Source organism: Peromyscus maniculatus, chromosome 18, assembly GCF_049852395.1.
Source record: "Peromyscus maniculatus bairdii isolate BWxNUB_F1_BW_parent chromosome 18, HU_Pman_BW_mat_3.1, whole genome shotgun sequence".
NCBI lineage: Eukaryota > Metazoa > Chordata > Mammalia > Rodentia > Cricetidae > Peromyscus > Peromyscus maniculatus.
Genome location: NC_134869.1, coordinates 48,863,163 through 48,886,682, shown reverse-complemented (window position 1 = coordinate 48,886,682; position 23,520 = coordinate 48,863,163). Strand labels below are relative to the sequence as shown.

The 23,520-nt window shown below is 46.2% G+C and overlaps 1 protein-coding gene across 2 annotated transcripts in view; it reads left to right on the top strand.

The window, feature by feature from the left end:
- The window catches only part of C18H12orf56 (chromosome 18 C12orf56 homolog), a 66,054-nt gene that overhangs the window by 30,566 nt on the left and 11,968 nt on the right, over positions 1 to 23,520 (top strand). For both annotated transcript variants that reach the window (XM_076554171.1, XM_076554172.1), the window contains exons 4-8: positions 3,717 to 4,122; positions 7,247 to 7,320; positions 10,650 to 10,794; positions 14,632 to 14,738; positions 16,262 to 16,351. In XM_076554171.1, coding sequence (XP_076410286.1) covers positions 3,717 to 4,122; positions 7,247 to 7,320; positions 10,650 to 10,794; positions 14,632 to 14,738; positions 16,262 to 16,351 — 822 coding nt within the window. The remainder of the gene's footprint in view (positions 1 to 3,716; positions 4,123 to 7,246; positions 7,321 to 10,649; positions 10,795 to 14,631; positions 14,739 to 16,261; positions 16,352 to 23,520) is intronic.

The following is a 23,520-nucleotide window of genomic DNA, read 5'->3' as shown; positions in this document are numbered from 1 at the left end:
TAAGAGTTTTGTAAACCTGGGAGTCAGGGACGAAAACCAAGCTCTCCCATTGTTTGTGAACAGAATCCTGGATTGTTTAGCAGCTCAGGTTAGAGCATCTACCTTCCTGGCCGATGTTTCTAGAGATGCCACTTGAACAAGTCTGTAAGCTGAAGGCGTGTGAATGACATCATGTGGTCCACACATTTAAAGGCAGACTCTCCACATTGGGAACATATGACGTGTGACACATGATTTCATGTGATGTAGTAGCAGCAATATACTGTGGGTTTCTTTCTTTCTTTCTTTGTTTTGTTTTTCGAGATAAAGTTTCTCTGTGTAGCTTTGGAGGCTTTCCTGGAACTCACTCTGTAGCCCAGGCTGGCCTTGAACTCACAGAGATCCGATGCCGCCGCCGCCGCCTCCGCCGCCACCACCTGGCTGACTGTGGGTTTCCTACACGTAGGTTTTGGATACGTACTACAGACCACCATCTCCCTTCTTGACAATCGTCGTAAGGTCCTTTTCTTTATTCTGAGTATTCCCAGTGATGGCAAGCATTTCGGAGACGGGCTTTTTCTTTTTTCTTTCCCATATACTGGATTTCCATAGTGTTGTGGTAGCATGTTATTAATCCAGGAGACAAAGACTCAGTCATCGCTGGAATCCGGTCACTATGTGGATACCAAGCACTCAGCAGTGTTTGCTCATTTCAGTGTGTGTTCCCGGCAGCGGCTTGACCCTCACCTTGAAACTCAATGCCTCGTACACACCCTCAGTATTTACTGTGCTGCAGCGTTACCCAAGAGAAACTTCTTTGTGACCGTTTCATAACCGATATGTGGATGTTGTTATTGAGTTAAAATGGCTGCTGCCTAAATTTTAAACCAGTAACATTTCAACTGTAGCCACAGACTTTAAGGACAGGGAGCCAGTGATAGGAACTTAGAAGAGTCAGTAGCACCATACAGATAAGAATGGTTGCCGTTTGTTTAAAATGACCCTAAGACACGGGCTGGAGAGAGGGTTCAGCGGTTGAGAGCCCTGGCTGCCCTTAAAGAAGACGCAGATTTCATTCCCAGCATCCACATGGCAGCTCGGAACTGTCTGGATCTCCAGTGCCCCCTTCTGGCCTACGCTAGGCATACATGTGATGCACAGATAGATATGTAGGCAAAACACCTATGTACATATATATATATATATATTAAAATAAAATAGTAACGGCTGGAGAGATAGTTCAGTGGTTAGGAGTACTGGCTGCTCTTCCAGAGGTCCTGAGTTCAATCCCAGCAACCACATGGTGGCTCACAACCATCTGTAATGAGATCTGGCGCCCTCTTCTGGCATGCAGGCAGAAGACTGTATACATAATAAATAAATAAATCTTTTTTAAAAATGCTAAAACAACAACAAAAAAAAAAAAAAAAACCAAACCTAATCTAAGAATGAATTTTAAAAAAAGTGCCTTTCCAGTTTGGTGGAGGTTCTCATTCAATGAGAGAGAAAGGCGCCCTGGCTATAAAAAGGTCAACCATGGGCTGAAGACATAAAGGAAAATGTTAAGAGATGGCACTTAAGACTCCAGCGTTCCAAACACTTTGTAGGTATCTCCCTATCTATTCCTTACAGAAACCCTTGTGATTGGTGCCACCATTGTTCTTATTTTTAAATTAGGGGTTCAGGGCCAACTAAAGGTTCAATTGCCAAAATTACCACCTTAATATTTTTATTTGTGTGTGTGTGTGTGTTGTTGTTGTTGTGTGTATACCCGTGTATGTGCAGTGCCTGTGGACACCAGAAAAGGGCGTAGGATCATTAGGCTGGAATTCCAGGTGGTTGTAAGCCGTCGGGTCATTGTGAATGCTCGGAACAGGTCTCTGGTCTCCTGCAAGAGCAACAGGTAGCTCTTAACAACCCGCTGAGCCGTCTCCCCAGCACAACACCCCCCCCCCAAATTTAAAGATATAGTTGGCTGCTTTTATTTGTGATTCTAGAACCAACCACCACCTCATTCTATGAAGTAAAATTATTCTGATGAACGATCAGAGAAAGGTGAGTTTTAAGGCAGAAAAAGACCAAAGAAAGCAGACACAGAAAACAAAGTCTGCCCGGGTCTTTGCAGCGTCTGAGGAGGGAGAAAGCAGAGGGCTGTCCTCCGATGCTGAGTGAGGTTGAGTTTGGCTTCAAGGCACTTAGCACAAGTGACTCCATTCCGGCCTCTGCTGGAGCCTCACACAGGAGGGTAGATCCACACAGCGCCTGCCCTTCATGTAACGGTGCGTGGGAGGGCCAGGACCCCTTTGGGTCTCACAGGATGGCTTTCCATCCTCTCTCTCTCTCTCTCTCTCTCTCTCTCTCTCTCTCTCTGTCTCTCAGCTTTTCTAGCTTACTTGCTCTGTGGCAGAGTACAGAAAATGGGGTGGGGTCAAGAATGGAGACCGTAATGGTGGGACACTGATTCTGAGGAAAGGGGCTGATAGTCTCAGAAGACTGAGAGTTAAAGCATTAAAAGTGAAAACCCTCTCTCTATATCTTTATTTGCATTTTTCCTCTATAGGATCCATTAACAGTTACAATGAAAGAACAATCAGGTTGAACTCAAATGAAAATGCCCTTTCAGTACAAGTATTAGAGTCTCCAAGAAGGTCCAAAGTGTCCATCATAAAAAATGCCATTGCAGGGCATGGTAGTGCAGAGGCAGGTGGATCCCAGTGAGTTCAAGGCCAGCCTGGTCTACCTAGCGAGCTCCAGGCTAACCAGTGCTACATAGTGAGACTCTGTCTCAAAAACCAAAATAACAAAAAAAACTGAAATCCAATAAAGTGCTTCTTTGTATGTGTCGTGGTTTGCAAGATAATGACCCCCAAAGAGAGGGGCACTATTAGGAGGTGTGGCCTTCTTAGAAGAAGTATGTCACTGTAGAGACGGGCTTTGAGGTCTCATATGCTCAAGATACTGTCCAGAGTCTCAGACCACTTCCTGCTGCCTGTGAGTCAAGATGTAAGAACTCTCAGCTCCTTCTTTAGCACCATGTCTGCCTGCATGCTGCCATGCTTCCCGCCATGATGAAAACGGACTGAACCTCTGAAACTGTCAGCCACCCCAATAAAATGTTTTCCTTTATAAGAGTTGCCGTGGCCATGGTGTCTCTTCACGGCAATAGGAACCCCAACTAAGACGGTATGACGTCGGTAGGGTTTTTATTTCTGAAAGCAAAAGAGCGCGCTAAGAGACAGCCACGCCGTATTTCCATTCATCGGTAGCAATAGTAAGTGCATTAGTTGTTTATTATCACTTGTGGTTTTAGACCTTTCGGCCCACCACGGAGGGAAAGGCTCGGCAAAGTGGCTCAGTCTTTGGCATTGTGTTTTGGTGGCTGCTCACATTGTGGTAGACAAGGGAACAGAGAAGCAGGCCAGAACCAAGGCCAGGTATGGCTTCCGAAGGCCTGCCTCTGGGACCTACTTCTAACATCCAGGCCCCCTGGCCAACAGGCTCTACAGCCTTCAAAATGATGTCGTAGCCGGGGAGTGGGCACTCATTGCGACATTTCAGATTCAATCCATCCCAGCAAGTGAGGTCTGGTCACTCTCTGCTCATGACGAGCATTGCATTTACATGAAGTTAGTTAGTTGCTTTTGGAGTCATGGGCTGCCGAAACTGGCGGCTGGATTCTCTTGCTTCCTCACTGTTAAACTCCAAGTATCACATTTAATATTCGTTTCTACCCACAGGTCCCCCCAGGCGAACAGCGTGCCATTCAAGGACTCAGCACCCTGTCCTTCAGACCTCAAGCAGCTGTTCCTTCCTGGCCAAGGAGCCTCTCGGCCTCTACCTACTCTCTCCAGGACTTCTCAGTCCGCAGCAGCCACTGGCCAGGCTGCCTGCTCACCACCGCCGCCTTTTGCGGCAAACACCGGACAGCAGGAGCCTCCAGATTACAAAGACACCCCAAGAGAAATTCCTCCCAGGTTTGATGGGAACAGAAATGAGTGTCGCTTAAGAAATTCTCTCCCAGCTTCTCCTTCGCACAGCAGCTCCAGCGTAGAGAAGGAGGAGTCGGAACTCCACCTGTATGTTATTTCTGAAACCTCATCAATATTTCTGCACTTAAAGAGTTCGTGGAACAACTACATTATAGTAAGTACCCTCACAAGGTAGCTTTTGGTTTTTGTTTTTGTTTTTGTTTTTTTTTTTGAGACAGGGTTTCTCTGTGTAGCCCTGGCTGTCCTGGAACTCACTTGTAGACCAGGCTGTCCTTGAACTCAAAAAGATCCGCCTGGCTCTACCTCCTGAGTTCTGGGATTAAAGGTGTGAGCCACCATCACCACCACCACCCGGCCACAAGGTAGCCTTGACCTCAGTGTGTTTGGTTTTCGGAGGGAGGGTGGCGGGGACAGGTGTGTGTGTGTGTGTGTGTGTGTGTGTGTGTGTGTGTGGCAAACATGCTTTCCGGTTTGAGGATTTAGCCTTGGAATTTAATGGTTGTTGTGAAAGATAGGAATGCACCAGAGAAGTAAGGGAGCTTTTCTTCAGGTGTTTGCAGTAAGGAGAAATGCTTATTGATGAACAATGTCTTGGAGGCTGGAGAGTTGGCTCGGCAGTTTGGAGCACTGCTGTTCTTGCTGAGGGCCTGGGTTCAATTCCCAGCACCCACATGGCAGCTCACAAGCATCTGTAGCTCCAGTTCCAGGGGACCTGATGCCCTCTTCTGGCCTTCTTGGGAACCAGCATGCATGTGGTATACATACATACATACAGACAGACAGACATGCATACATATATATATGCAGGCAAAACAGACATACATATAAAAGAAAGAGACGGAGTGAGAGAGCGAAAGCAGAGAGAGATGGGGAGGGAGGGAGAGAATAATAGTGTCTCAGGGGAAAGAGAAAGAATCTGGTTTTGGGGTTTTTGACAGTCATGACGGAGTCTTTCCAGGGGGTTTTGCAGTTAGCTGGGTGACACAGAACTCAGATAAAATTCAACCCTGTCGACTGTATTTCTTTCTTTCTTTCTTTCTTTTTTTTTTTAAGATTTATTTATTTATTATGTATACAGCGTTCTGTCTGCACACATCCCTGCAGGCCAGAAGAGGGCACCAGATCTCATTACAGATGGTTGTGAGCCACCATGTGGGTGCTGGGAGTTGAACTCAGGACCTCTGGAAGAGTAGCCGGTGCCCTTAACCTCTGAGCCGTCTCTCCAGCCCCCTGTATTTCTGTTTTTAAACCTTATTATCATCGTGCACATGCGTGTGTGATGTGGGAGGGGCACACACGTGGAGGACAGCTTCCTGGAGTTGCTTCTCTCCTCCGTCTTGACTTAGGCTCTGGAGACTGGACTCAGGCTGGTGGAACAAGTGTCTGCACCCGCTGGCCCATCTCCAAGGCCTGTTCTTGTGTTTCCTTATTGCAATAGTCTAACAGCAACCGGAAGGTCTGTCTTTATCTGGATATTGTCTGAGTCTCTGGTCTCTTTTTCCTCCCTCCCTCCCTCCTTCCCTCCCTCCTTCCCTCTCTTTCTTCCTCCTTTCCTCCCTCCTCCCTCCCTCCCTCCCTCCTTCCCTCTCTTCCTTCCTCCATCCCTCTCTGCCTCCCTCCTTCCCTCCCTTTCTCTTTCCCTCCCTCCCTCCCTCCTTCCCTCCCTCCCTTCCTCCATCCTTCTCTGCCTCCCTCCCTTTTTTTCTTTCTTCTTCTTCTTGTGCTCATTCCATAAAGACAGACCAGCCTTGAATTTGCAGTAATACTTGTGCCTTGGCCTTCCCAGTCCCAGGATGCTAGTCAGGAGCCGCCACACCAGCTAAACCGGGGCTGCGGAAGCAGGGACGAGTTTAGGTGCTTTATTTGACATTACAGAGAACTTTTAGCCAGAACTCTCCCTATTGGCGATAAAGCAGTGGCGGGCGGGCGCTAGACTGCTGAGCCCCCTCCCGATCTCCGTTAAGGAGACTTCACTACACTAGCATCAGTTGAAAAAGCACCTTACTAGCTGGGGTGCTGATGCACATGCTCGGTCCCAGCACTCAGGAGGCAGACCTCTGTGAACTCAGGGTCAGTCAGGTCAACAGCAACAACAAAAACTTATGAAAAATATATTTGGGGGCTGGAGAGATGGCTCAGCGGATAAGAGCACTGGTTGCTCTTCCAGAGGACCTGAGTTCAATCCCCAGCAACCACAGTGGCTCACAAACATCTCTCATGGGATCTGAATCATATACATAAAATACATAAATAAATCTTTAAAAAATATGTATTCTGAGTTATCTTAGGTGATTACTAATTTTTATTAATATTCTTCCAATATAATTTTAATAAATATGAAACATTATCTTGTACAGAAGGAACTAGTAAGGAGGAGTTTTATCAGTGGCTTAAAATGAAATATAAACCAGGTGGCGGTGGCAGCGGCGGCACGCACACCTTTAATCCCAGCACTTGGGAGGCAGAGGCAGGCAGATCTCTATGGAGCCAGGACAGGCTCCAAAGCTACACAGAGAAACCCTGTCTCAGAAAAACCGGGGGAAAAAAAAAAGAATACTCATGTTTGCAGACCTAAAACTTATAGCTGAACTTGATAAATAATTTTTAAAATACAGAATTTGGCCAGGCATGGTAGCATGTGCCTTTAATCCCAGGGTTTGGGAGGCCGAGGCTGGTGGGTCTTTGAGAGGTTTGACTTCAGCCTGGTTCACAGAGTGAGTTCCAACCCAGAGCTACAAACTGAGACCTTGTCTCCAAACAACAACATTAACAACAAAAAACAGAATTTATGCGGCACGCACACCTTTGATCCCAGCACTCAGGAGGCAGACCCAGGCAGATCTCTGTGAGTTCGAGGCCAGCCTGGTCTACAGAGCGAGATCCAGGACAGGCACCAAAGCTACACAGAGAAACCCTGTCTCGAAAAACAAAACAAACAAACAAAAACAAACCAGAATTTGCATGTCATCCTCGAGCAAAGGCCATGCCAATCTGGGCATTATTCCAATTTTAGTACATGTGCAGCAGAATCGAACATGAACATAAATCATTAACATAAATCATTTTATAGTGAAGAACTGTTATATTTAAAACTTTTAAAAAGCCCAAATCATGAAAAAAATTCCTTGTGATGTTATCAGCTATCAGAATGAGTTCTCTAGGTAAAGCATATGGATACCATAGCAGGACTAAGGAGTGCATGTATGACATTGGTCAGAACTTGAGACCATTTTTAGTAGCCAGACATTCTCACAGTCCCTACTCTTTTCCTCCTTTAGAGAGCTACTCTTTCACAAGACCCTCTGTGCTCCAGTGGACACGGTCACGTCATCGGGAATCCAAAGCCCTACAGGTAGGGTGCGATGTGGGAGAGACTCATCGGAGAGTTTTCTCTGCTCTTCACTTCTAGCTCTATGCTGTGTGTGCGTGCACGTGTGTGTGCGCGTGCGTGCGTGCGTGCGTGTGTGTGTGTGTGTGTGTGTGTGTGTGTGTGTGTGTGTGACTGCCATGTTTATACCCCTACCTCAACATCTGCCATAAATTTTAGGTCTGCAAACCCAAATATTCACTGAGCCAACTTGAGTACCAGAGGACATAAGGACCAGGGTGTCTGAAACACAGAGAATAGATAGATGTGTGATGGTTCATCATAGAAGGTGCCCCCCTCTGCTCCCTCCTCACAGAAATAGAACACAGTGAACTTGAGGAGGACCTTGGGCACCGGTCCTTCTCTATAAAAACAGCCAACTAATGGCAAGAATTGCGCCTTTCCCATAACCACTTCTGGGTTACCAAGGAGCCCTGGCTGGTGACGGCAAATTCTCTTTTACCACACTTCAGCTAATGAGTGCAGATTTAATAGACCTAGACAATTAACCATTGTTTGCGATCTTTGATGAGATAATAGATCTATACTGCAATCCTCAGCGGATAAAACCAGAGGGAGGTGTTGGGTCCTTTGGAGGTACAGACAGTTGTGAACCACCATGTGGGTGTTGAGTATTAACCCTGTGTCTTCTGGAAGAGCAACCAGTGCTCTTAGCGACTGAGCCATCTCTCCAGCCCTTTTACTTGAATGATAGTTGAGGTTGATGCTATAATAAAATGTACTCTTAAGTTTGTGACTTCTCAAGAGAGTAGAAAGATTTTATAGTCTTTTCAATTGAAATGCAGGAATCAGAAGTGGATAAATGAATAGAGAAACAGGACCTCAGACTTATTCCAGTTATTTTTTTAGAGATAACCATGCAGTGGGTGATGCTATCATCCCCATTGTACAGACTTGACAACTGAGGTCCAGAGAGGCGGACTTTCCTGTAGTTATTATCTAGTTTAATCATAGAGCCGATCTAGGATCCGGCCTCAGCCCTCAGGCTCACAATCCTTGTTTTTCTGCCTGAAGGATTGCTGACATTATCATGCCAATCTTTTCCCTGGGTTTCCCACTGGGAAAGAACCCATCTCTTCCTCCAGAAGTTGGGTTTAATGAGGAACGCTCATTGGCTGCCTTGAGGAGAGCATCAGATGCTTTTTGAATAACAAGGAGGTGGTGGGGTGAGGTGGGGTGGGGTGGGGTGGGGTGGGGTGGGGTGGGAACCAATGTTGCATACAGAAGTGGAGGGGTAAATGAATGTATCCAGGTCTCTGGAGGAGATGATAAAATTGTTTTCACCCGAAGTCAAGAATGTCAAGAGTTCGCTAATCTATGGAGAACACCAACTGTCCTTCCTGCTGTTATTTTCCACACTGATATTCGAGATAATTACCTGTGGGAGCCTGGGCAGGTGTTTTACCCCTCTTCTGTATTCTAAAGCCACAAAGGGTCCCAGCTCAGTCTGCACGGGGCAGCAGAAGCTGCTTCCCTGAGGAACAGGTCTCTGAAAAGCCCCCAGCCTGGAGCTTAACATGAGCGCCCCTCCTACAGCAAATTGCGATGTTTGAGCATGGTGTGACGTGAGGGCCATTTTTAAACAGAATTCATTTGTTTAGTGTGTGTGTGTGTGTGTGTGTGTGTGTGTGTGTGTGTGTGCACGCGCATTCCTGTGTCATGGCATTTATGTGGAGGACAGAGACAACTTTCTTTTTTGTTCTTGTTGCTTCTTGTTTGTTTGTTTGTTGTTTGAGACAGGGTTTCTCTGTGTAGCCCAGGATGTCCTGGAACTCACTCTGTAGACCAGGCTGGCCTCGAACTCACAGAGATCTGCCTGCCTCTGCCTCCCAAGTGCTGGGATTAAAGGCGTGCACCACCACTGCCCGGCTTAGAAAACAACTTCTGGGAGTCATTTCTCTCCTTCACTATGTGAGGCCTCCAGATTGAATACACGTTGTCCACTTCACCACAAGTGCCTTAGCCTGTGGAGTCCCCTCCCTGTCCCCTCTGACGAGAACAATTTTTATTCAAGTTCCCAAAATTTAGCTGAGGGGCGCAAATAATTACAATAGGTAAAATGAGATTAACATAGTACTAAAGTATGGGGGGGGGCTGCAATGTGGGGGGTCTGGAGAGAGGGATTAGCAGTTAAGAGTGTATACAGCTCTTGCAGAGGACCTCAGTTCAGTTCTGAGAACTCCCCTGGGGCCGCTCACAATAGCCTGTCCCCTCCTCCAGGGGATCTGATGCCTCTGACCTCCAAGGGCATCTTCACTCATGTTCACACACATGCCTGAGCTCACACGCGCATACACACACAGACACATAATTAAAAAATAACAGAGATAAATGAAACTTCCATGGAAGAGACGCTGCACTGGCCTGGGGCATTCTAGAAAGTTCTAAGACAGGGCTGTCCAGGCTTCTGATGCTTCAACATGATGTCGTCTGCAAAGTCCATTCCTGTAGCTGTTTAATCAAGTTGCAAAACTGAAATTTTAAGCTGGACCTCAGTTACGACTGTCTTCTCTAAGGAGAACTCAGTATCTGTTTCCTGAAGAATGGCGAACCTGTGGGTCAAGGACTAGAGATGATTTCTGGTGGTGCCCACACAGAGGAAGGGAACTTTGAGCTCCATGGAGAAGAGCAGTTCTTACTGGAAAGTGTGCTCTCATCAGGAAACACCTCGTTCTTTTTTGGTTTTTCTGAGACAGGGTTTCTCTGTGTAGTTTTGGTGTCTGTCCTGGATCTCGGGATTAAAGGCGTGAGCCACCATCGCCCGGCCAGGAAAAAACCTCTTAGCTTGATGCTCTGCCCTTTCTGCCCAGCAGTTGGGCCTGTCTAAGACCATCTGCATGCTACATTTACATTTAATTACATGTAATTTACATTACATTGCCGGCCATTTGTGCCAAGTTCCACTGGTTTCCCTGTCAAGTAATGATATGGAAATTCATTTATAAATACACTTATCTCAGCCAAGCAGTTCATGGAAGGAAAACATTAAACAAATAACGTTATCTAGGGCTCCTGGGCTGTGTGAATGATACACCTGAGCCCATGGAAGAGTCTACCAGAGACAGCAGGAGCATGCCAGCTGGTCAAGGGCCGGGGTGAAAAGTGAGTGAGAGAGCGACAGACACCCTTTTGTGGGGGTGAGGCGTCACTGCTTTTCACTACGAAGGTTGGGAGTTCAAAGTTCGGCTAAGATCCTACCAGTCACAAACTTTTATAAGACTTGTCAATAACTGTGATATTTGTGAACCACCGTTTCTTACGCTTTACATGAATCTCTGTGTGTGTTTCTGTAGATCCGAGGAGAAAATTAAGCACTTCAGCCAACTTAAATCTGAACTTTTTCTTCAAGACAACACTTTGAGTAAGATACTGTGTTTAATTACGGAGCTTAGAGTAGCAGCCCAGAGAAATTTCATCCTGAAAAGACTTTTCTGGAAAGTAAGTGTCTTGTTCTTCGTCTTTAAAACTAGTCTTATCTGGTTATCAAATCTAACCATGAATTAGAATAGGAATACAAGTCGTATTCTGGTGCTGTATTTTAAAACGGTGGTTATATTTAATGCCGTCGTGTTTTAATATTTAAAATCTTGTGAGGTGCTCGATATCACGCATGTGTATGGGGAAAGATGGGACTAAATGGAAGCCACCATACCAAGCAAGTGAAATGTGGAGTTGATATTGTCCAAGGAGAGATGGTAGGCGGCCAGCTTTTGGCATGGGAGATGGAGGAAAAGGAGATTTTTCACAAGTTTCTCCACACACGTTTTTCTTTAGTAAAAATATATATTAAAAAAAAACGCCTTTAAGCACAGGATTGGTATTTATTTTTATTTATTTTTTTTTTTAAGAAATGTGATCCCCAGTGAGTCTCACATGGTAAGTTAAAAATGTTTCGTTCTCAGTTTTTACTGGGAGGTGTTAAGAAGCCACAGTAAGAAGTGGTGGGCATGCGTTAGGGCGGCTGTGGTGCCCCTGGACACACATGTCCCTGCCTCCTCCTTAGCGAGCAGCTATGACAGAGTGCACAGACACTCAGTCGTTCAAGCCGTTGTGAGGTGCTTGTACGCCGGTGAATAACCATGTTGGTTTTCCAGATGAGAGCGGCCTGCTGTCTTAGTGTGGGTGCCTCTAAGGAAGTCCCTGGGATGTGGGTTCGCTGGGTCAGCAGCCTTAAGCAAATCAAGATGGCCAACAACCCTAATGATATGAAAGGGCAGCCAGAGAGAGTTAACCGGTCAGTTTATCACAACAGGGTAAGGGCATGGCGCTGCACCGCGTCTGAATAGTCAGAAGTGGTAGATCCTATTAGGAACATGCCGTGCACACTTTGACTCTAGGATTCAGAGAGTTGTGGGGAAATAGAGAGGTAGGCACCAGGCACTAAAATAACTGAGGACACTGATTATGAAAATGAAATTCATACAGAAAGGCTAAAGACATTGGATTATCTCCTCCCCAAGGACCCAGCAGACCTCCCCTGCCTGTGCATTATCCATTTCATCTACCCTAATTGTGTGGATTTGTTTGCCCAAAGACCTTCTGCAGACTTCCTTAGTAAACTGAACACGAAATGCGTGGCTGTAACCTTTAAAAGGGCCGTTGTTTTGGCAGGGCAGGGTAATCAGTAGGGAGCCGTGATCTGGCTAGAGAAGATGCTCAGGGAACTAACCCTCCTAAAGAAGGCTGAGAGCCCAAGGCTGAGAGTCACCTCTGAAGAGAAGTGAGCAAACTGAGATGGGAGCTGGTTCAGTGCCTGAGTGAAATCACCCTTGAAGACCAAGAAATCACTTAGCACCGGGAGGTTCTGCTTGGTTGGGGGGCAGAAGCGAGCTCTCCGCAGAAGGACACAGAAGACCGTCAGATGGGGAACCAGGGCCTGGAAGAGGACTGGAGGGGCGGGGCCAGAGAAACCCACCTGGACAACCCAAACACAGGATTTGAAGTGGATTTTTAAGTAGAACAGGCGCTACCCGGGGTTAGAGAGGAGGAAGCGTGCGGATGTTGGTGGCATTGGCCTGGAGGCCGTTTTAAGCACCTCCAGTCTTAAAGCAGGCCTGATGTAGGGGGTGTTGCTGTGGAGCAGAAGGAGGGCAGAGAATGAGGCCAGGCTGAGCTCATCCAACCCAACCCTTCATCTCTCTCATTATGTATTGTTTGTTTGTTTGTTTGTTTGTTTTTTCAAGACAGGGTTTCTCTGTGTAGCTTTGCGCCTTTCCTGGAACTCGCTTTGTAGACCAGGCTGGCCTCGAACTCAGAGAGATCCTCCTGCCTCTGCCTCCCGAGTGCTGGGATTAAAGGCACGTGCCACCACCGCCCACCCTGAGCTGGGTGTGATGATTCCAACACCAGGTGGTACTCTCCAGCCGCATCCGCTCCTCTATTCTTTGCTTTTTGTGGTACACGTCTTCCTTTTTTTTCCCCCCTCAGTAAAGACCTACCTGTCCTTCAAGGCTTGGCTCAAATGCCATGGTTCTCCTCCCTGTTCTCCTCAGTGAGGAGCCGAGGCACCTTGCTCCTTTGGATTTCCGGACCTAGTCTGTGCCTACCACTCTTCACTATTTGTAGTCCGTGGCGCTTGGTTCCGGAGACACTATCTGCACGTGACTATTAAGTGTTTGGATGTGGCCAAGGACAGAGGCAGTGGAATTTTAACTCTAGTCAATTTAAATAGCCCCCCCTGGTAGCCGGTGGCTACCATACTGCGCAATGTCAATTTTCAACGTCACCCGTAGCATTTTAATAACTCGGCAAACATTTATTACCTTCCTAATCAGTGTGAGGCGTGGTCACAGGCATTAGACATGGAAGTGTGATTGGGACAGAGTCCTTACCCTCAAGAACCAAGCAAGGCTACTCCAGCTGTTGGCTCGGGGCTCTAACCTACCACGGCACGCTCAGGCCCAACACAGTGCATGCATATCCCATGTCCTGGAAGCTATTTTTGTTAAATCGAAATCGTATTCTCCTGTGAAAAAATTAATCTGTTGTGAAGTTTAGGAATAAAACCACCCATTTCATGCTTCACACTTGAAAATACTAGTCATTTTCAGCATAATGCCATTAGCTGGACTAAAAGAGATCTTTGAGTTCCGTTTGTGGAACGTGAAAGGACAGAGTGAATAGAGGTCACGGGGGTTTATCTTTATTTTAAGTCTTTCCATGTTTTCCTGGCTCCTCCATGGTCCTGACCATACGCATCCACAGATAATCCGGGAGTTTTATCCTCACTGTCTCTCTTTGCCACAACCCGGATCTGTTCTCATGTTCATTTACTCAAAGTTAGCATCTCTGACTAAGGAAGACAGCATTCTCAAATCCTTTCCGGAGGATTAACCTTTCTATTAAAATGATTATCTTTCACGGTGGCAGCTAAAGCCCTGGCAGGCTTTGGGAGCCAGAGCCTGGCTGATGTCCCCTGGAGCTCACACTGAAGCAGGGAGATTAGAAGCACTTCCAGTGTTCGGTGCTGGGTAAGAACATCAAAACTTCCATCTACATTTCCTCTTTAGAAGTGAACTTGGTGGGCCAGGAGAGATGGCTCAGTGGTTAACAGAGCACACTGCCCATGCGGAGGACTGGGGTTCAGATCCCAGCACTGTACAGGTCAGCTCACAAGCACTGGCGTCTACAGCTTCAGGGGATCTGATGCCTTGTTCTGACCTCCCCCGGGAACCCCCTCTAAGTAGTGTGAGCTGTCGCTCGTCATCAGAGGTCCGGGGCAACCATGAACAACAGGGGACTAGGAAGGAGAAGCAACTGCGTACCTCTTGTACCGACTTCCTGGTTTTATGGACGGCTTATTTTCGTGCTTAGCTGGTGAACTTGAACAGGAACACAGAAACATGAGTTGCTCAAATCTAAGTGTGTGTTTGGATAAAAATGACAATCTGTATTTCAATTGTATCATCAAAAATATTCATGTTTTCCACTGCTTTTATTGGCTATTATTACACTGTCATTACACTGTTATTACACTATTTCACTACTATTACATGGCACACTTGGCTTTGTGTCACTCAACTCTTTTCGTGGCCTTACGATGGCCTTACACGTACTTCTGGATGGCCTTCATCGATGCGGGGGGGCCATCTCACTGAAATCCCAGCTCTTGGTATTTCGCCTGGATGGCAGTGTCTTCTGTTTGAATTCCACTAGTTTTAAGAAACCGTTGTAAATCACTTCTTGATCAAAGAGATGTTTTCTCTGTCCTGTTACGTGTGGGCGGAGTTTTAACAACTGGCGGCTTCATTATTTCCTTCCCCACTTGCTTTTCAGACCAGTGAGCTTTTCTACTTCCTAGTGAACAAGCTTCATGAGTATTTGCCGGAGTCCAGGGATAAGAGTGCTCTTCAAAATAAAAGCCAAAGAGCCAACGAGCTGGTGTAAGTACTAACTAGAGACTCAACGAGCTGGTATAAGTACTAACTAGACATCCATGAGCTGGTGTAAGTACTAACTAGAGAATCAACGAGCTGGTATAAGTACTAACTAGACATCCATAAGGCTGGTGTAAGTACTAACTAGACATCAACAAGCTGGTGTAAGTACTAACTAGACAATCAACAAGCTGGTGTAAGTACTAACTAGACATCAACAAGGCTGGTGTAAGTACTAATCAGACAATCAACAAGCTGGTGTAAGTACTAACTAGACAGTTGGATATTAGTCCTCAAAGGCAGAGGTTCTCAATCTGTGGGTCGTGACTTCTTGGGCTCCGTACCAGATATTTACATTATGATTCATAATAGTAGTTTAATTACAGTTATGAAGTAGTAGTGAAATAATTTGATGGCTGGGGGTCACCACAACCTGAGGAACTGTGTTAAAGGGTCACAGCATTAGGAGGGTTGAGAACCAGTGTTGTAAGGTGTTAAAAATAAATGGAAGATACTGGACAAAATATATGCACTATTAACGATAAGGGATACTGCAACTTTTGCTTTACATAGATTTTTAAATTTTTATTTTGTTTTGTTTTTTGAGACAGGGTTTCTCTGTGCAGCTTTGCACCTTTCCTGGAACTCACTCTGTAGACCAGGCTGGCCTCGAACTCACAGAGATCCACCTGCCTCTGCCTCCTGCCTCTGCCTGCCGAGTGCTGGGATTAAAGGCATTCACCACTACCACCTGGCTTAGATTTTTAAATTTTTAAAATTATTTCTTTATTGTCATTTAATTTTCTGAAACAGGGTCTTGTACTCTGGAATATCCTAGAACTCACTATGTAGACAGGGTGGCCTCAAACCTGTTTTCCAAGCGTTGGGATCGTAGATTATGCTACCATGCCATGCTCTCACATGAATTTTTTAAAATAGCACTTAAAACATTTTTAGTGCACACACAAGGAATTAGTAATAAGGACTGCCCTCAAATGGGGAAATAGCTACCTCCGAGACAGACATATTTAAAAAAGGAAAATTAGGGGTTGGAGATGTAGCTCAGTGGGGTAAGAACACAAAGTGCTCTTGCAGAAAACCCGAGGTCAGTTCTCAGCTCCCACATCTGGTGACTCACAAGCCCCTGTGACTCCAGCTCTGAGGTGATCCGGCACTCCTGGCCTCTGTGGGCACCTGCACTCATGTGCACAAACCTACATTCAGGTAGACACATACAAATATTTGAAAATTAATCACTGGAAAAAATTACGCATTCAAAAATGCTCACGCTTGATCCTGACACGAAGCTCTCATTCAGTCAGTAGGCACTTTTTGATCTCCTCCTGTATAGCAGCCCCAGGCAAGGTACTCAGCCAGGGCTGGCGATTTGGTGCACAGAATTTGATGGACAGTTTGCTAAATGAATATCTGAAAGCAGTTGTCTCAAGGCTTAGTGCTTTTGTGGGATTCTGACCTTGTGGAGCCGTATCATTTTCATTATTTTTGTTTTGTTTTCTCTCATTTTCTAGGGCATGTATTGAAATTACACAGACCCTAGGACTGATGTTCAGAGAAACGGAAGTTGAATCATCACGACTGAGCACGCTGGCAGCTAAGAAGTAAGGATTTGTGTGTGTGTGTGTGTGTGTGTGTGTGTGTGTGTGTGTGTGTGTGTATGTTTTTTTGTGTTTTAAGAAGACGTTGGGACCATGTAGTCTCTGCCAATGCTCTTACTGTCTTCTGTTTACCGCTCTAGTTGGCGGCGTGAAGGGGGGAGACTAAAGTCTCATGCAATGGCCAGCTGAAGTCAGAGCCTCAGGCAATGTATACACTGAGCGTTAAGAAGAGTCACCCGAGTAAAGTGTACAGTCACAAGGACCAGCTGCACATGGCAAAAACATGTTTTCCCATGGAGGCATATGAAAAACAACAGCTGAAGTGAACTTACTCCTGTCCGCTGCACCTGGGTGTAGACGAATGCTAACCGGTCTTATTAGATAAAAAAACCCAGAGCCAGATATCAGGGTTAAAAATCCAAGAGATCAGAGAATAGGAAAAGCCACAAGCCAACCTCACCTCACCGACACCTCAGCTTCCAAAGAGAGACCTACTTCCTGTCTACCTATGCCTATATGCCTTTCTGCTCTGCTATCTCATTTGCTCTCTCTGTCCAGCTACATCGCTTCCTCTTCCGGCCCAGCTCTGTCACTTCCTGTCTATCTGTACAGACCTCCAGACCTTTATGGTTGGTTAACTAGTGCTGGAATTTAAGGCGTGTGTCACCATGCCTGGCTCTGTTCCCAGTGTGGCCTAGAACTCACTGAGATCCAGACAGATCCCTGCCTCCCGAATGCTAGGATTAAAGGTGTGTGCTACCATTGCCTGACCTCTATGTTTACTATAGTGGCTGGCTTTTTCCTCTGATCCTCAGATAAATTTTATTGTGTTGTACAAATAAGATATCACCACCCCTGGGAGGGGCATGGAAGCACATTCTAAGAATAATTCTGTGTTTTCTGAAGAAACTGAGGTCACAAGACTCTCATTTTTTTTTTTGAGTTTTCTCACAAGCACCGAGAATTCCCCTCGCACCTCTCCGTTCTTGATCTGTGTTTCGACAGTCTCCTAAAACTCCCTGCCCTCTATCTTCCCTGTTCAGCCCCTTGTGGGCACATTACACTCCTGCTTCCCCGTGTCCTTCTGAGCTGTGGAGATTAATTGGTGCCTGCTGAATTCTTTCTGCCCCTCTGCACCAGTAAGGGTACAAAGGTTTTCTTAGCATAACACCTTTTGTTATAGTTCCGTAGACTTGAAAAAGACCAAACGATCCATCATACAGTAAAATCCTTGGAAGCAGAATCTCCATTAGAATTTATGCACAGCAGAAAATTTTATTTGCTAAAGCAAGAGTTACTATAGTCACATTTTTATCCATAATTATGGGCTGCTTAACCATGGGGATGTGTCTACCTATAGAAATTTAGATAATACAGCCGGGCGTGGTGGCGCACGCCTTTAATCCCAGCACTTGGGAGGCAGAGGCAGGCGGATCTCTGTGAGTTCGAGGCCAGCCTGGGCTACCAAGTGAGCTCCAGGAAAGGCGCAAAGCTACACAGAGAAACCCTGTCTCGAAAAACCAAAAAAAAAAAAAAAAAGAAATTTAGATAATACAGACTACTAGACACCTAGACAATATGGTACATGTATATGTATATACACATATGAAACATGGAATGTGTATGTATATCTGTACATATATTCATATCATGCTGCTTATTGCCCCTAAGGCCATCATCAATTAAACAATAAGTGATTCAGTCACTAAGAGAACATGATGCAAGTGAGATTCAGTAAAGAGATGCATGAGATCTATGAAGGCTATTGCCCTCATCACATTGCACACTCTTTATTTTATGAGTGGTTTGCTTGCGTGCATATTTGTCTGCACACCATGTGTACGCAGTTCTGGCAGAGGCCAGAAGAGGGCGTCAGATCACCCAGGACTGGAGGTGCAGGAAGTTGTAAGCCAGCCACCCTGCGAGTGCTGAGGATTGAACCTGCATTTCCCTGGGGAAGAGCAGCCGATGCTTTTAAGAGCTGAGGCCTGTCTCCTGCCCCAGCATACTCTGTTTTAGTAAACTACACACACATAGGCACACACTCTAAGATCATGATTGAAAGCCGTAGCAGAGTAAATCCATGAACCAGTAACATCGCTGTTATAAAAACCAAGCATTATGTTGTGATTAGTAAAATTGTTGTGCTATATTTTTATAAGACGTGAAACACAGCATGTTGATTAGTAGCTCTTCGTCACGTGTGTAATGATGTGTAGGGAGAACACTGCTAGGATGGCTGTAGTTCCATCATGCCATAGGAAGGATGTTTTATATATGTATATATGTATATATATATATATATATATATATATATATATATATATTTTTTTTTTTTTTTTGAGACAGGGTTTCTCCATGTAGCCCTGGCTGTCTTGGAACTGGCTCTATAGACCAGGCTGGCCTCGAACTCAGAGAACCCTCTGCCTCCCAAGTTCTGGAGTTAAAGGTATGTGTCACCACTGCCCAGCGATGAATTATTTTTAAAAATGTGTATGTGTGTGTGTGCCTGAGTGTGTATACGTGCACCACATGTGTGCAGGAGCCCTTGGAGGTCAGAAGAGGGCGCTGGATGCCCTGAAACTGGAGTTCCAGGCAGTTGTGAGCCTCCATGTGGGTGCTGGGAACTGAGCCAGGGCCCTCTGCAAGAGCAGCCAGAGCTCTTACCTGCCAAGCAGCCTCTTTAGCCCCAGGAATGGGAAGTTTCTGCTTTATCATCTCACGAGACCACACTTCAGCATGCTGTCACTGAGGACAGTGACATTGCCGTGTAGCACTTGACCGTAAACTGTGACCTTTCATGAATGACCTCGTAAGTTTTACTAATGGGGAGGATGCAGTGCCAAAGAAAGGTATTTTAATGTGGTCTAACTGAGAAGTGTCCCTTGACCCAGTAAAAGAAAAGAAAAGAAAAGAAAGCAAAACCTCTCCTCTCCTCCCCTCCCCTCCCCTCCCCTCCTCTCCTCCATGCTTATGCAAACAACCCTATTTAACTTAGTGGACACACACTTGCACACACACACACACACACACACACACACACACACGTGAAAGCAGAGAGGAACTTGTTGGGGAAGAGGGGTTTCATCGGGGAGGGGAGTGGGGCAGGGGAATGGGGAGTAAAAACGGCTAAAATTCATTACCAACCTTCATGAAACCGTCAAAGGATAAATAAGAAGCATGCGTCCACAGGAATGTGGAAACGTGAGCCTTTCTCACACAGCTGTCTCGCGTGGGTGGTGAGGCTTTCCTCTGCAGGGCCAGCCAGGGTCCAGCTTCCTCCTTTTTGCTATTCTGTCACGTTAAAAACGTTTAATTTAGCCGGGCGGTAGTGGCACTTGGGAGGCAGAGGCAGGGGGATCTCTGTGAGTTCGAGGCCAGCCTGGTCTCCAAAGCGAGTTCCAGGAAAGGCGCAAAGCTACACAGAGAAACCCTGTCTTGAAAAAACCAAAAAAAACAACAAACAAACAAAAAACATTTTATTTATTTATTCAAACCCTATATAGTGTGTTTTGATCAGTCCCTCCCAATGCCTCTCATATCCTCATCCCCATCTCCCTCACTACTTCATGTACCTTTTTTTTAAAAACTCCTGAGTCTGATTGGTGATATATATATGAGTGTAGCGCCATCTCCTGCAGCGTGGGCTGCCTATCATGGATGGCCACATCCAGAAGAAAACTGAGACCCCCTCCTCCATTAACCATCAACTGCCCAGAGTGCCGCCTCCGGGTGGAGGTTTGTGAGCCCTCCCCCATCCTTGCTGGGATTTTGATTGGCTCGATCTTATGCAGGACTTGTGCTACCGTGAGTTCACGCGTGCACTGGGCCCGTCATACCCAGAAAAAAACAAACTTGAAGCTTCTCTTCCCAGTGCTTCCCTCTTCCTGCCCCTCGTCTGCAATGATCCCGGAAGCCCGGAAGGAGGAGGTGTGACTGGTCATAGATGTCCCACGTAGGGCGGGCCGGACTCGCCACAGTCTCTTCACACTGCAGGTCGATGACCAGTTGGGGGTCTCTGTCCTAGTTGCCATCGCCGCCGGTAAAAACAAACTTCTCTGGTGAGACTGAGAGAAACAAAACAGTGATCCGGTGGTTCAGGGAGGTCAGATCCCAGAGGAGCTCGGTGCCCCTGGGGTACGGAGGAGTGGGGCTTGCCTGGCAGAGCCTACCATGTGTTTTTCTGGTTTTTAAAAATTGATTTATTATTTTGTATTTGTGTGTATGTGTGTGTGCACGTGTGCGTGTGTGTGTGTGTGTGTGTGTGTGTGTGTGTGAGTTTATGTGTACCGTGTGTGCAGTAGCCCACAGAACCAGAGAGGGCGTCTGGTCTCTGGGAACTGGAGTTACAGGTGGTTGTGATCTGCCTGATATGGGTGCTGGGAACCGAACCCAGGTCCTCTACAAGAGCACTGTTGACTGCTGAGCTATCTCTCCAGCCGTCTTCTCATGCTGTCCCTGTCCTCATGATTGAGGTGACCTTCGAGGGAAGCAGAAGGGAACAAAGGGCAGGAAGATGTCCTTCTTGAGCAAGGCCTATGGCAATTCTACCCACCTTCGATTGCTTTCCGCTATCCCAATTCAAAACAAAACCAAAACCACACCCTCCCTTGGCGATAAGGGTGGCCTTTAATGGTTCTAACTTGGTTTGTGGTAAGAATGATGAGCGGCGCTGGTTACTGCATGGAAAGGTCATGAGCCACGACAAAACCCAGTATCAGAGCTTTGTTAGGAGGTGGGAGGCAGAAGAACCAGGCCTGGGGGAGACGCACATGCAGAGAGCAGAGAGAGAGACAGAAAAGAGATGGGGGGGGGAGAGAACAGAGAAGGGGGGGTCTGTGTCGGCTTTTTAAGGGTCCCCCGAACATGCGCAGGCGGGTTTACAGAGCTACACCACACATGCGCTGATTGCGTGACCTCGCCAGCCATGCGTAGGTAATCACCAGCGTGCACTGATGAGGTAAGATGCAGGACCCCTTACTCAGCTCCTGAACTGCGCGTGTGCGGTCATGCAGCTGGAGTGAGGGCAGAATCCTAAGAGTTTGACCCCATCAGCTTTAGCAAACCTTCCTCCCAGACAAGGCTAGCTCTTTTCCTAGCCTTCGGTATGTGTGCTCAAATAGCTGCAGTAGGGTGTGGTGATAATATTAATTTTTAGGCACTTCTGATATGCGCAGGGTTACCATGAGAACAAAGATGTAATGGGATAGCATTAAATCTATTGCCCTGTGACAAATTCCGTAAGCTTAGCGAGTTAAACGTTTAATTATTCTCTCCCGTCTCTGTGGATCAGGACTCTGGGCAGAGTTAGCTGGGTCCTGGGCTCCTGAGTCCAGACGTTCCCGTTGTGGGGTTGACTGGATTCAGTTCCCTTCTAAGCTCATGTGAGTGGTCGTTGAGAGAGCAGTTATAGCTGGCAAGCTCCGTCCGTGAGTTCTGAGAAGGCTCACTTCTGCAGGATTAGATCATTCCCACCCAGGATCATTTCCTCTGAACTGACTGAAAAGTCAAGTAATGATGGGCCTTGGTTTGTATGTGACGAGTCCTTCATATTACAATCTAATATAGCCCGGTCACGAGTGACAGCCACTTACAGTCACAGGTCCTGCAGGCTCTGTGTACTCCTGTGGGATAGGAGTGTTGGAGACCATATTAGAATGCTACCTTCCACAATATCATCACAGACTACTTAACCTCCAACATATGTACTCTAAAATAGAGTGTAATATACTTAAAATCCATATATTATAAGTAATAACAATCTGAATAATAAAATCATTCAATTGTTGGGACAGTTTTTAAGTCTGTGATGTCAATCCTAGAAGTCGCTATTTTGGGGATGAAGCTACATTTTGACTAAATTGTTGGCCCAGAGAGTTTTAAAGTAAGTCAGTTGGTAGAAGGGGTGGATTTCAAATTAAATTCCATTTGAGGAAATAAAGAAGCGGTGCTCATTTAGCGTTTCCTCTTTATTGTTTCCAGAAGCGGGAACTTGGTTAGTTCAGCCCACCTCACTGCATTCCTGAAATGCGCTGTGTTCTTTTGTACTTTGGTGGCGTTGTGGTTGAATTCATGTATTATCACAGTAAGCGACCTAGAACTTCCGAGTTCTTTCTCAGATTTGAAAAGAAACTGTTACTGAAAACGAAGGACTGTAATTAAATAGAACCAAGAACAGAATGTCAGTTCAAACCTCAAAGCTTCAAAAAGGAGTGTTCTTGGGCTGAGGCGATGCTTTAGTGGGTAAGGGGGCTTGCTGGGAAAGCGTGGGGACCTGAGTTCAAATCCCCAGAATGGACATAAAAGGCCTGGCAAGGTTGTGCTTGCCCGTAACCCCAGTGCTGGGGGGCGGGGGCAGGGAGATGGCTGTGGCCTCCAGCCAGCCCAGTTCCACGTTCAGTGAGAGACCATGTTTGAAGGAATAAGACAGAAAGTGATAGCCTGAGATAACAGACTCCCTCTTCTGCATGAGCACAGGAACACACCCAAACACGCTTGTGCACGTACAACACACACAAACACACAGAAGAGTATTAGAAATAAAAAAGGAAAGTGAGTTTGACTGTTTTCTTACTTTATTACTTGAGAACGGGTCTCATGTTGCCTACACTGGGCTCGACACTGTGTAACTGAGGATAACTGTGATCCTCCTGCCTCTGCGCCCTCAAGCGCTCAGCCTGTAGCCATGTGCCTTCATGCCCATCTGTGCTGATGCTCACACCCAGGGTCTGTACCTGCTGAGAAAGCACTCTGCCAATTGAGTTACACTCCCTGCTCCAAGACTGGCCATTTCAGATAGCACAAATAAAATAGATAGTATGAATGACCTTTACTGGTGTGTGTGTGTGTGTGTGTGTGTGTGTGTGTGTGTGTGTGTGTGTGTGTTTAGAAATATAGTGCATATTAAGAATTAGACTAGTGCTGGGAATGTCATTCTGTATGTTGTGAATGTGTGGTGCTCTGATTTGGTTGATAAATAAAATGCTGATTGGCTAGTAGCCAGGCAGGTAAATACAGTATAGGCAGGATAAGCAGAGAAGAGAATTTTGGGAAGAGGAAGGCTGAGTCAGGAGTCACCAACCAGACACAGAGGAAGCAAGATGTGAAGGCAGAACTGAGAAAAGGTACCAAGCCATGTGGCTAAACATAAATAAGAATTATGGGTTAGTTTA